The 13,060-nt window shown below is 51.4% G+C and overlaps 1 protein-coding gene across 1 annotated transcript in view; it reads left to right on the top strand.

The window, feature by feature from the left end:
- EDAR (ectodysplasin A receptor) overlaps nucleotides 1–12,927 on the top strand; it is a 30,272-nt gene extending 17,345 nt beyond the window's left edge. The window contains exons 9-11 of the mRNA XM_036257149.1: nucleotides 1,597–1,756; nucleotides 3,636–3,696; nucleotides 12,605–12,927. Coding sequence (XP_036113042.1) covers nucleotides 1,597–1,756; nucleotides 3,636–3,696; nucleotides 12,605–12,927 — 544 coding nt within the window. The remainder of the gene's footprint in view (nucleotides 1–1,596; nucleotides 1,757–3,635; nucleotides 3,697–12,604) is intronic.
- Nucleotides 12,928–13,060: the final 133 nt, after the last annotated feature.

The raw sequence follows: 13,060 nt of genomic DNA, 5'->3' as shown, positions 1-13,060 counted from the left end.
TCTGCGCTCTGAGCAACCTCGTGCAAGGGTGTGCAGGTCCGAGCCGTCGACAGCAGGACCCGGCTGCCAGCTGTGGGGCGGGGGCCTGCTCTTCGGGGTGATTCCTGGAGACAGGTGGCCCCTCCGGCCGTCATCTCTCTGGTCCCCTGATGTCAGCCTCTCTCTGTCTGTCCTTCCAGCCTTTTCTGGTTCTCAAGAGGAGGAAAGAAAAGGAATACTGAGAGGCAGGGACACATCCTATGACTTGTTTCCTCCAGAGCAGTGGTTCTCAACCTTCCTGGCGCCGCGACCCTTGAGTACAGCTCCTCCTGTTGTGGTGACCCCCAACCATAAAATCATTTTCATTGCTACTTCATAACTGTAATTTTGCTACTGTTATGTCTTAGGTGACCCCTGTGAAAGGGCTGTTCTACCCCCAAAGGGGTCGTGACCCACAGATTGAGAACTGCTGCTCTAGAGACGAAGGAAATATTTGGAACCCTGCCTGGAAAAATCATGCTTGCTTCATACACGAATGCTAAATAAAAATGAACTCAACAGTGTGTCTTAAAAGACAGAGCATTGAGCTCTCTCCCCCTCCGCCTTTTGGGTCCTAGGGAAGGGCCTGAGGCCCCTCAGGGTCTGGGGACAGTCTGCCTGCCCACCGTGCCTGCCCCCAGGTGGGACAGCAGCTGCCACCCCCCGAGGCTGGAGCCTCAGGGTTGCCCACCGTCTGCGCTCACTTTGCATCATCCTGCCGCTAGGGCTGTGCCCAGATCAGCAAATGTCGTTCTTCAGCCAGACCATGGGAACCAGCAGGACGCCTGCTGAGAACAGAATGTTGGCCCGGCTGGTGTGGCTCAGTGGCTGAGCGTCGACCCAGGCACCAAGAGCTCACCGGTTCAATTCCCGGCCAGGGCACATGCCCAGGTTGTGGGCCTGATCCCCAGTGGGGGCATACAGGAGGCAGCTAATCAATGTTCTCTCTCATCGATGTTTCTATCTCTCTCTAAAATCAATAAAGAAAAAAAACTAAAAAAAGAACATTGTTTTCATCTATTTGGAATGATTTTGAGGTTAGAGCCTCAACCCACATGTGCTCAGGGCCAGGGCTAGCAGCGAGCAGTGGTGTGGCTGAGCCGCCTGCCTTTCTGTGTGGGTTCCTGAAGCCCTTCACTGTGGCCCTCACCCCATGCAACACACATCTCAGCCGAGCCCCCCAGTCAGGAGGGGCTCCCCAGGCTCAGGCTCTGTTCCGTGCTGTTTGCATTATCCCACAAATTCCGTGCCAGCTGCACCAACGTGTCTGCTCCACGAAGACAGGCTGAGCTCTGGCACATGCTCTGGATGAAACATAGGATGGCTCCGATGCCACCCCAACATTGCCGCCCTGTGAGCCCTGCACACGCCCTGCGGCCACCCTGCTCCGACCTCCTCCTCTGGGAAGGAGCACAGAGCAGGCATGTTCTCTCCTCTCGTGTCCCGCACCCCGTGCCCACGAGCTGCTCAGTAAATGCTTGAGAAACCAGCCCCAGCGTCCTGACCGCCTGCCACCAAAGGACGTGCCCAGGCTGCCCCTTCCCAGGGCCGTTAACACACCCCTTTCTGTCCCCACAGCGAGAACGACGCCTCGTCTGAGAATGAGCAGCTGCTGAGCCGGAGCATGGACAGTGACGAGGAGCCGGCCACCGACAAGCAGGGTTCCCCTGAGCTGTGCCTGCTGTCGCTTGTGCACCTGGCCAGGGAGAAGTCGGCCGCCACCACCAAGTCGGCCGGGGTGAGGCGCTGGCAGCTGGGCACACACCCTCCGATGCACTGGGTACAGGCGAGGGGCCTGCAGACCCCGCTGTGCGCCCTGACCCCGCTGTGCACCCTGACCCCGCTCGCCCTGACCCCGCTGTGCACCCTGACCCCGCTCGCCCTGACCCCTCTGTGGGCCCTGACCCCTCTGTGGGCCCTGACCCCGCTGTGCGCCCTGACCCCACTCGCCATGACCCCGCTGTGCGCCCTGACCCCGCTGTGGGCCCTGACCCCTCTGTGGGCCCTGACCCCGCTGTGGGCCCTGACCCCGCTCGCCCTGACCCCTCTGTGGGCCCTGACCCTGCTGTGCGCCCTGACCCCGCTGTGGGCCCTGACCCTGCTGTGCGCCCTGACCTCACTGTGCACCCTGACCCCGCTCGCCCTGACCCCACTGTGCACCCTGACCCCGCTCGCCCTGACCCCTCTGTGGGCCCTGACCCTGCTGTGCGCCCTGACCTCACTGTGCACCCTGACCCCGCTCGCCCTGACCCCTCTGTGCGCCCTGACCCCTCTGTGCGCCCTGACCCTGCTGTGCGCCCTGACCCCTCTGTGCGCCCTGACCCCGCTGTGCGCCCTGACCCCGTTGTGCGCCCTGACCCCTCTGTGCGCCCTGACCCCGCTGTGCGCCCTGACCCCGCTGTGCGCCCTGACCCCGCTGTGCGCCCTGACCCCTCTGTGCGCCCTGACCCCGCTGTGCGCCCTGACCCCGCTGTGCGCCCTGACCCCGCTGTGCGCCCTGACCCTGCTGTGCGCCCTGACCTCACTGTGCACCCTGACCCCGCTGTGGGCCCTGACCCTGCTCGCCCTGACCCCGCTGTGCACCCTGACCCCGCTGTGGGCCCTGACCCTGCTCGCCCTGACCCCGCTGTGCACCCTGACCCCGCTGTGGGCCCTGACCCTGAAAGCCCAGGCCCGCAAACCTAACGCAGTGATGGGTCTAAAGCAAGATATTTACAAAATAGAAAGTGTATTTCTCTTAACTGGCTTCATAGAAAAAACTAAAAGATAATAAGCAAAGATGAAAAGTTCACAAAACAAAGACAAAAAGTTAGAGAAAATCCTTTGTAAACACGGCCCTGTATCCAAGCACACATATAATGTTAACTAGAACTATTTCTGTAGTTGTGTGTATAGCTATGTGAATACATGGTTACTATCGACCTAGAACGCACGTTTTCGTGTAAAAATGCTCCACATGGTGTGTCTCCTGAAACAGGCCCCCTCGGAACGTGCCTTGAGGGGTGCGAGGGTGAGCCGAGCCGGCCCCCCGGCTGCCTGAGCGTCTGGCGTGGGGTTCGCTGGCAGCCTGGTCCAAGCACCAGGTCAACCACGCCGCTGGGCAGTGCTGCCCTTGGGGAAGTGTCCCTGACGGAGACACAGAGTCTGGCCGGGTGTTGACGGGACATCGTGCTCTGGGCTGCCCAGTCCGGTGACCTCCGCAGTGGGGCCTGTCCCTGGCAGAACCCTGGGGGCCCAGGAGTGGGTACGAGAGGTTGATTCCAGGGGCTGGGACCTCTCAAGCAGGGCAGCTCCCACACCTGTCCGTCAGGGCCCTCACTGAGTGGCTGCCTGCTGGAAGTGGGGTCCCCAACATGTGAGGCCAGACGTGGCCTCCGGTGTCTGAGTGTAAATGTCCGGGGGAGCTGCCAAGCCCCCAGCGGGCACTGAGGGCACCTGAGCTGGACAGCCCGAAGAGAGGCGTCCTGTGAATCGTGGGTAAGACGTCCGTGTGAGGACTGACTCAGCGTTTCTGGTGGGAAACCGGGGGGAGCCCGCTGCCGACACGGAGGGGGCTCGGTTCACTGCTGGCCGCCCTTCCCGCCTCGGAGCAGTAACACCTCTGACCGTTTCCGTAGATTCTGAGTCGACGGAAGAAGATCCTGGACGTGTATGCCAACGTGTGTGGAGTTGTAGAAGGTGAGCACACAGGGCTCCTGGCCCAACAGCACCCCAGGTTTCTCCCCCGCCGCTCACCGCGCGAGGAGGTTCCTGAGGGGACCGAGGGCTCGTGCTGCCCTGAGGGCTGGCCGAGTGGACTTCCCGGCATTGCCTGTCACCCTTCCCTCGCAGGACAAGGGGCCAGTGTTCACCCAGCACAGGCCTTGCTGCAGGGACCCTGGCGTCGGGACCCAGGTGTTCTAGAGGGGCAGGGCTGGGGTCCTCCGTGCCGCCAGATGCTGCCTCTCCATTGGCGTTATCATCTTCGAGGTCTGACCATCACCGCTTTCCCAGGACATTACAGCCTTCCTGTCCCCTCCAGCAGCTCCTGGTGTGGGACAGTGTCCCTAAGCAGACGGAGTCGGACTGCACCCAGCTGCGGTTGGGGCGTGGGCAGGGAAGAGACGAAAGGACTGAGTATTTCTATCTGAACCCAGAACCCACACTCTCAGTTTCTTCCCAATGAAGTCTCTAAATGACCATCATATTCTCCCAGGAGACCAAACCCTCATCCCCGAGGTCAGGGAATTTTCCTCAGCTTCATCGGGCCTCCTGGCTCCGTCTCACTGGCCCGTCCGTGGACGCCCCGTCTGCCCGGTGCTCACTGTCGTCTGCACGTGGGCCCGCCCCGCTCCCTGAGCCCGGCAGGTGGACTGGCTGGGTGCTCTTTGGTCAGAAATGGCTCCTGAGGGTGCGTGCAGGGGCCGAGAACTCTGTGAGCTGTGTGTGCACTGCGGATCTTCCATAAAGTCACCCCGGCCGCCCATCTGATCGCGCTAGTGGCTGGGAGGGATCAGCTGCCCAGTGGAGGAGGAGCTAAGGTTTTCGTATTATCAGCCTAGAAAGCTCTTCTCTGCTCCAAAGGTGTGTTTTCAGAGTTCCTACCCCAGGGCACTGGTCAGTTTGGCTCAGCAGTGAGAGTGTTGGCCTGCAGACCAGAGTCTCGGGTTTGATTCCAGTCAAGAGCACGTACCTCGGTTGCAGTTCCGTCCCCGGCCCTGGTCGGGGTCATGCAGGAGGCAACCAATCGATGTGTCCCTCTCACATTGATGTTTCTCTCTCCCACTCTATCTGAAGGCGAATGGAAATATCCTCGGGTGAGGATTTAAGGGAAGAAGAGCAGTCATACCGCAGGGACAGCGTGGGTGAGGGCGATGCAGAGAGGGCCTGCAACTGCCCAGCTTCTCCAGGGGCAGCACCTTCCGAGCCACCCCTCAAAGCCACAGGCAGGACACTGACATGGATGCGGTGAAGACAGCCCGTCCGCCACCTCAGGGATCCCTCTGCTCACCCTGCATAGCCATAGCCACTTCCTCCCCCCGCCCCTCCTTAGGCAACCACTCATTTGTTCTTCATTTCTATAATGTCATTTCAAAAGTGTTATGTAAATGGAGTAGTCATGCCCTGCTGTGACCTCTTGCAAATGCCTTTTTTCCATCAAGGGAAATTCATTGGCGGTTCATCCAGGTTGGTGTGAGGACTGTGATTGTTCCTTTGTATTCCTAAGTGGCAGTCTGTGCTAAGGGGGTACCGCAGGTGGTTCCATCACACATCCGTCCACTTGAGAACATCTTTGTGTTTCCAGGTTGGGGCTGTTATGGATAAAGCTGCTGGGAATATTCACTTAGAGGGTTTCATGTGAACATAAGTCATCATGCCCAGGACTGGGGGGCAGAGGGTAGATTCGTGTCTTCTAAACATTGCCAAATGGATTTCCAGAGCGGCCATACCATGGACATTCTTACCAGCCATGTGGGACAGATGCACTGTCTCCACGTGCTGGCCAGCATGCTGGGGTGCCGGACAGGTGCGCTGTCTCCACGTGCTGGCCAGCAAGCTGGGGTGCCGGACAGGTGCGCTGTCTCCACGTGCTGGCCAGCATGCTGGGGCGCCGGACAGGTGCGCTGTCTCCACGTCCTGGCCAGCATGCTGGGGTGCCGGACAGGTGCACTGTCTCCACGTGCTGGCCAGCATGCTGGGGTGCCGGACAGGTGCACTGTCTCCACGTCCTGGCCAGCATGCTGGGGTGCTGCTGTGCCTTGTTCCAGTCATTCTGATAGGCATGTGTGTTACCTCTTTGTGCTTTTAATTTTTATTTCCTTAAAGTTTGAACACATTTTCACGGGCTTATTGGCGATCTCTGTGTCTCTTCAGTGAAATGATTCTTTGTGTCTTGTGCCCATTTTCCAATTGAATTGTGTGATTTTTTTTGCTGTTGAGTTTTGGGAGTTTTTTTAATGTATTCTAGATACCAGCCCTTAGATGGATATGTGATTCGCAAATATTTTCTCTGCTTTGTAGCTTGTCTTCTCATTCTCTTTAACAGGGTCTTTCACAGAGAAAGGTCTTAAATTTTGATGTTGTATTTATCCGCTGTTTTATAGATTGTTTGTGTGTCAAGGCTAACATCTCTTTGTCTAGCTCCAGATTCCAATGATTCTTTTCTAAGATATTTTTCTAAAAGTTGTATTATTTTATACTTTGCACGAGTCCATGATCAGTTGGGTTTATTTTTACATAATATATGGTACTTAGGTTGAGGTTCCTTTCCCCCCTAGATGTCCAGTTCGCCCCACAGCATTTACTGAAAAGGCATCTTTCCTCACAGAATTGCTTTACGCCTTTGTCAAAAATCAGCTTGGGCGTGTTTGTGGGGGGGGGGGTATTTTCTGGGTTCTCTGTTCTTCGGCATGGGTTTGTGTTTCTGTCCCTCTGCCAAAACCACATAATCTTGATGCCCATATAAGTCAGATAGACTGTTCCCACTTTATTTTTTTTTCTTTGTTGATTTTAGAGAGAAGGGGAAGAGAGAGGGAGAGAGAGATAGAAACATCGATGAGAGAGAGCATTGATTGGCTGCCTCCTGTATGCCCCACACTGGGATCAGGCCCACGACCTGGGCATGTGCCCTGACCGGGAATCAAACTGACGACCTCTTGGTGCAGGGTCGACGCTCAACCACTGAGCCACACCAGCTGGGCCTACTTTATTTATTTATTTTTTTTCATTGTTTTAACTATTCTAGCTCCTTTGCCTTTTCATATAAATTTTAGAATAATTGTTCCTATGTCTACAAAATATTTTGCTGGGATTTTTATAGGAATTGCAACAGACCTGTATACCAAGGTTTGGGATATTTAACAATTATACTATAAGGAGTCTTCTAATCCATGAAATGGTATGTCTCTTCATTTATTTAGATTTTCTTTGATTTCTTCCAGCAGCATTTATGTAGTTTTCAGAATACAAGTCCTGTACATATTTGCTAGATTTACATCTAAGTATTTCATTTATTTTTGAATGATTGTAAATGATATTTTACTTTAATTTCAGTGTCTGTTTTAATTGCTAGTATAGAGTAATACAACTGATTTTTGTGTGTCTGTCTTATGTTCTCTGGCCTTGCTGAAGTCACTTATAAGGTTTGGGAGTTCTCTTGTAAACCTTGAGGTGATCACATAAATAGTCTGCAGATGGGGAGTTTGAGTTCAGTCTCTCCGACCTGTACGCCTGATCTCGCCTCACTGCAGCGGCTGTAAGTTGCGCACTGTGTTGAGTAGGAACGAGGAGGGCAGACATCCTCGCCTTGTTCCTGGATTTGAAGGGACAGCGTTTAGTTTGTCACCATGACGTATAGCACTAGCCTGGGGCTTTTTTGATAAGTAATTTACATTAATTTTCTGAGTAGATTTATATTATTTCTTAAATATTGAACCAGCCTTGCATCCCTGGAGTAAAATCTAGTTAATATGCATCTAATTCTTTTAATATATTGAATTCTATGGGCTAATATTTTGTTGAGGATTTTGTTCTACATTCATGGGGGATATTTGTCTATAGAGTTCTTTTTTTTTTTTTTTTTTTTAACTGTCTTCACCTGGCTGTGGTATCAAGCTAATACCAGCTTCACAGAATAAGCTAGAGAGTGTTTCCTCCTTTTCTCTTCCCTAGTTTTATGTAGAATTGGTGTTAATTTTTTGAATCTTGATAGAGTTCTCCAGTGGAACTATGGGGCCTATAGATTCTTCTTGGCGGGGGGTGATTTTAAAAACTACAAATCCCGCTGCCTTGGTTATGGCTAGGCTATTCGGATCGGCTGCTCCCTGCTGCTGAGTGGGGAGGCTCTGCGCTCTGACGGCTCCATTTCGTCCGAGCCGTCGTGGGGGGCTGCCGGGTCCCTTGTCACCTTCCCGACATCTGCAGGGTCTGTGATGACATGCCCTTCTCAGCTGGCTGCCACTCGTTACTTGTGTCTCGTTTCTTTATTTTTTCTTTGAAAATCTTACTAAAGATTTGTCCATTTTGTTGATCTTTTCAAAGAACTGGCTCTTTCCATGTTTACCCCTGTTCATTTTCTTTTTTCAATCTCATTGATTCAAGCTCTTATTTTTTATTATCTCCTTCCTCCTGTTCACTTTGGGTATATATTTTTTTTTTTTTTTTTTTTTTTTTTTTTCATCCTCACCTGAGGACATTTTTCCATTTTTTGTACAGATAGAGTGGGAGGGAGAGAGAGAGAGAGAGAGAAACATCGATGTGAAAGGGACACATCGAGTGGCTGCCACCCGCACGACCAACCAGGGCCGGGGACAAACTGCAACCGAGGTACATGCCCTTAGCGGGAACCGAACCCAGGTCTCTCCGGACCGCAGGCCGACGCTCCAACCGCTGAGCCAAACCGGCCAGGGCTGGGTATATTTTTTTTTCCCTCACCCAAGGACATTTTTTGCATTCATCTTCAGATAGAGCGGGAGGGAGAGAGGGAGGAAGAGAGAGAGAGAAACATTGATGTGAAAGAGATACATCGAGCGGTTGCCACCCACATGACCCCAACCGGGGCCAGGGACAAACTGTAACCGAGGTACGTACCCTTAGTGGGGACTGAACCTGGGTCTCTCTGGTCCACGGGCCAACGCTCTAACTGCTGAGCCAAACCGGCCAGGGCCACTTTGGGAATATTTTGCTAGTCTTTTTCTAGGTGCTTGAGATGGGAGCTTAGACTGAGTGGAGACTTTCCTCTGTTGTAATATATGTATTTGTGACATAAATATCCTCTCATACTGCTTTAAGTGTGTCCAACTAATGTTGTGTTTGTATTTTAAGTTACTTTTTAAAATTCTCTCTTCTTTGATTCCTGAATTATGTACAAGTGTTGTCCTCGTCCCACACCAAATGCACTGACAGTGGTCCAAGACAGAGGCCAGGTGAGTGCAGAGCTCCCAGCATGCAGTGGGAGGTCAGCCCTGCTGGGTGTTCCCAGTGCCAGGGCCTCCTGCAAGGGCACAGAGTGGGAAGTGACAGCCAGTGACCCTTCCCAGCCTGGGAGCCACAAATGGCTTTTGGTTCTGGAACCCCCAGAAAGATGGGGACCTCCACATCTTTCCTCGACCACCCCCACATATAAGCCAATTCTCTTAGAACAGAAAGACAGGGAAGCTGGCAGAAACCTAATACAGGTCTCTGAAAACGGTGTGTCTCCATTCGGAAAATAAACCAAGTCTTTAAATGTGATCACTCCACGGAAAAATCAACATAATGAACCAAATTCAATTTCTGCCAAAAATGTTTTAAAAGTGTGCTGTTTGGTTTCCAAGTGTGTGGATATTTTCCTGCTGTCTCTCTGTCACTGACTTAGTTTGGTTCCGTGGTGGTATACAGCTTCAATGGTTTTAAATTCTTTTGTTGAGGTACAAGTCCTGCACTTGAAAAGAACATGTATTCTGCTATTGGGTGGAATGTTCTGTAAATGCTGATCGGATTATTTTGGTTGGTGGTGGTGTTCTATATTGTAATTGCTCCATCAGTTACTAAGGGAGAGGAGTTGAAGTCTCCAGCTGTAATTGTGGTTTGGCTGTTGATTCTTCCAGTTGTGTGTTTTCCCCCCACATATTTTGGGACTCTGTTGTGTGATGCATACGCGTTTGGGATTGCTCTGTCTGCTTATTGAACAGACCCTTCTATCATTACGTAACGTCCCTCTGTCTCTGGTTCTTCCCTTTGTTCTAAAGTCTATTTATCGATGTGATGGCCACTTCCGTTTCTCTTCTATTAGTGTTTACACGATACATCTTTCCCTTTCTTTTACTTTCAACCTGTCCATATTATTATGTTTGCCTGAGGTTCCTGACGCATGGAGCTGGGTCATTTTTTAAATCCCATCTGCCAAGCTCTTTGAATTGGCATTTAAACTTTTTACGTTTCATGTAGCTATTGACCTGTTAGGGGTTAAGATTGCTATTGTATATTTACTGTGTGTTTAGTCTCTTTTCTTTTTCCTATTTCTCTTTGAGACACTTGAACCTATGTTAGAAATCCATTTTGGTATTTTTGAGCGATGCATCTGATGTGTTTTGAGTGAATCTTTTTTCATAGCTATTTTACTGGTTTCTGTGAGTATTATATATACATAACATGTCATTTTTTACTAGCTTCAGTGCAGTGTGTGCCCCTTTCCCCTTTCCGTTTATGGCTGTCTTATGTGTTCCCTCTACACAGAGTTAGAACCACCCCGTTACATCAGCTGACAGTCACCATTCAGGAAATCTAGAAAAGGAAGCGTATTGTATTTACCCACATTTTGCTTACTGTGTTCTTTTCTGGTGTCCCAAGGTTTATTCTTTTATTATTTTCTTTTTGTTTTTATTATTTTATTTTATTTTTTTAATCCTCACCCAAGGATCCATTTATCTTCAGATAGAGTGGGAGAGAGTAAGAGAGACACATCAGTTGGTTGCCTCCCACACGACCCGACCAGGGCCAGGGACTGAACCGCAGCCAAGGTCTGTGCCCTTGACCAGAATCAAAGCCACGACTCTTGGGTTCTCGAGCCAACGCTCTAACCACCAGCCAGGGCTCATTTCCTTTTTGTTTAGAGACATTCTTTGGCATTATTTTAGGGTAGCTTTGTGAGTAACAAATTCTCTTAGTTTCTTTTTATCTTGAGAATGTATTGATTTCCTCTTCATCCCTGAAGGATGTTTTCACTGGGTATGGGACACTGGGTTGACAACGTTTTCTCTCAGTACTGGGACACTGTGCCACTTCCCTCTGGCTCCCAGGTTTCTGCAGAATCCACTGTCAGTCTAGTTGCTTTTCCCTGTAGGTAATGTGTGGTTTTTCCCTGGCTGCATTTCAGACTTTCTTGTCTTTAGTTTTCAGAAGTCTATTTATTATTTTCCTTGGGTTTACCCTGTTTGGGGTTTTCTCAGCGTCTTGAATATGTAGGCTGTTGTTTCTTTCCAAATTTAGAAAGTTTTCAGCCTCTTATTTATTTATTTTTAAGCCCCACTTTCCTTCTCTTCGCCTTCTAGGGCCTTCATCACAGGTCCCTGGGCTCTGTGTTTTTCCATTTATTTTATCTCTGTTGTTCAGATTCAGTCATTTCTATGCTATTGTCCAGCTCACCAGCTCTTTCCTCTGTTTTTATTCTGTCATTGTGCATATCTAATGAGTTTTTAATCTTGGCTATTGTCGTTTTCAGTTCTAACATTTCCATTTGGTTCTTCTTTATATTTTCTATCTTTTGTTAAGGCTTTCCATTTTTTATTTGTTTCAAGCATGTTCGAAATTACTTTTGAAGCATTTTATCATGGCTTCTTTAAAAACTTTGTTAGATAATTTTAACATCTCTTATGTCAGTGTTGGTATCTGTTGGTTGTCTTTTTTCATTTAGTTTGTGATGTTCCTGGTGTTTGGTATGATGAGTTTTTATTGAAACCTGGACAATTTTATATCATGTTATGAGATTCTGGGTTTTATTTAAGTCTTTTGCTGTAGCTGGCTTCCTATGATACCCTGTGGCTGGGGGAGGGGCCAGCTTCTTACTGGCAGGTGCAGGTAGATGTTCAAACTTCTTTGACATCCACATGGGCTCCTTTCTGTTGCTGGTGGGGGGTGGGAACCTTCTCCCCGAGTGGTCTCCACTGACACGGTGGGGGTTGGGAGGCTTGCTACCAGCTGTCAACAAGAGAGTCCAGGCTCTCTACCTGGCTTCCCCTGAGGCCCTGGTGATGTTACAGCTACTGAGAGTGGACACCCAGACTCCTCATTCCGCCTTCACTGGCCTTGACGGTGGTGGGACCACAGTTCTGTGGTTTGGCTGTAATAGAGCAGCTATTGTCTAAATGTTTTCTTTTTGCTAAGCGTCCCTTGTCCTAGTGCTTTAATCAGAGACAACAGGCTTCTGTGGGAGGAGTTTCTGTTATTGTTGGAATTTGGATGCTGAGTCTTCCCCTCCGTGCTTTGGAGGACGAGGTAAAAGAAAACCGAGTGGACTCACAGCTGGATCGTCGCTCTAGTCCTGAGGTCCTCGCGGCCTCCTTCTCCGTCTCCCAGTCCTTTTATGTTTGCGCTGTACACAGCACCAGAGGGTTCGCTCTACTTCCCCAGAGAAATAGGGCAAAACCTGCCTATTACATCTTCTAGACGTGGAAATACATCCATTTTTTAAATGCTTCCAGGTGAGTAGAATGTATATCCCAGTCTGTGAACCACGGAGTTTTCAGTGACCTGGCTCAGGTAACACCAAGTTTGGGCTGTCTTTGAGGGCACCCTTCATCAAGGTGACGGCGGTCTGCTGAGAGGGACATGGTACTGTCAGGCAGGGCTGTTCCGCAGACGGCGGCCTGCCCCGCAGGCCCAGTGACTGCTGCGAGGGTCCGCCGGGGACGGCGGTGACAGTCAGTGTGGATGTTGTTACTTTCCTAGGAGAAAGGCCACTCGTGGGACTTGGGTTTATGCAGAGGCTTCTCCTGTGGCTGCTATGCATTTATTTTGAGTGGTTTTCTGCAGCTGTGTTTTATTTTACAATTTTCCTAAAAAGGTTTTTAAACCAGCAGTGCGCTGTGGACTGCGGCTCCCACGTCTGACTGTGGCCTTCCCCCCACAGGCCTCAGCCCCACGGAGCTGCCCTTCGACTGCCTGGAGAAGACGAGCCGGATGCTCAGCTCCACCTACAACTCGGAGAAGGCCGTGGTGAAAACCTGGCGCCACTTGGCCGAGAGCTTCGGGCTCAAGCGGGACGAGATCGGGGGCATGACGGACGGCATGCAGCTGTTTGACCGCATCAGCACGGCGGGCTACAGCATCCCCGAGCTGCTCACGAAGCTGGTGCAGATCGAGCGGCTGGACGCCGTGGAGTCGCTGTGCGCGGACATCCTGGAGTGGGCCGGGGGCGTGCCGCCCGCCTCCCCGCTGCCCGCCGCCTCCTGAGCGCCCGCCCTCTCGGGGTGCCCGCCGTCCCGTCCCGGAGCTGTGGTGCTGCCGACAGACTGCCCCGAATCGAGGCTTTCCTGCTGTGAGCAGGCGCGCGAGGCCGCTGGGCAGGAGCGGGAGGAGCTGAGGC

This window comes from Molossus molossus, unplaced genomic scaffold (assembly GCF_014108415.1).
Source record: "Molossus molossus isolate mMolMol1 unplaced genomic scaffold, mMolMol1.p scaffold_m16_p_12, whole genome shotgun sequence".
NCBI lineage: Eukaryota > Metazoa > Chordata > Mammalia > Chiroptera > Molossidae > Molossus > Molossus molossus.
The sequence above is the reverse complement of the archived record's forward strand: the minus strand, read 5'-3'. Positions and strand labels throughout refer to the sequence as shown.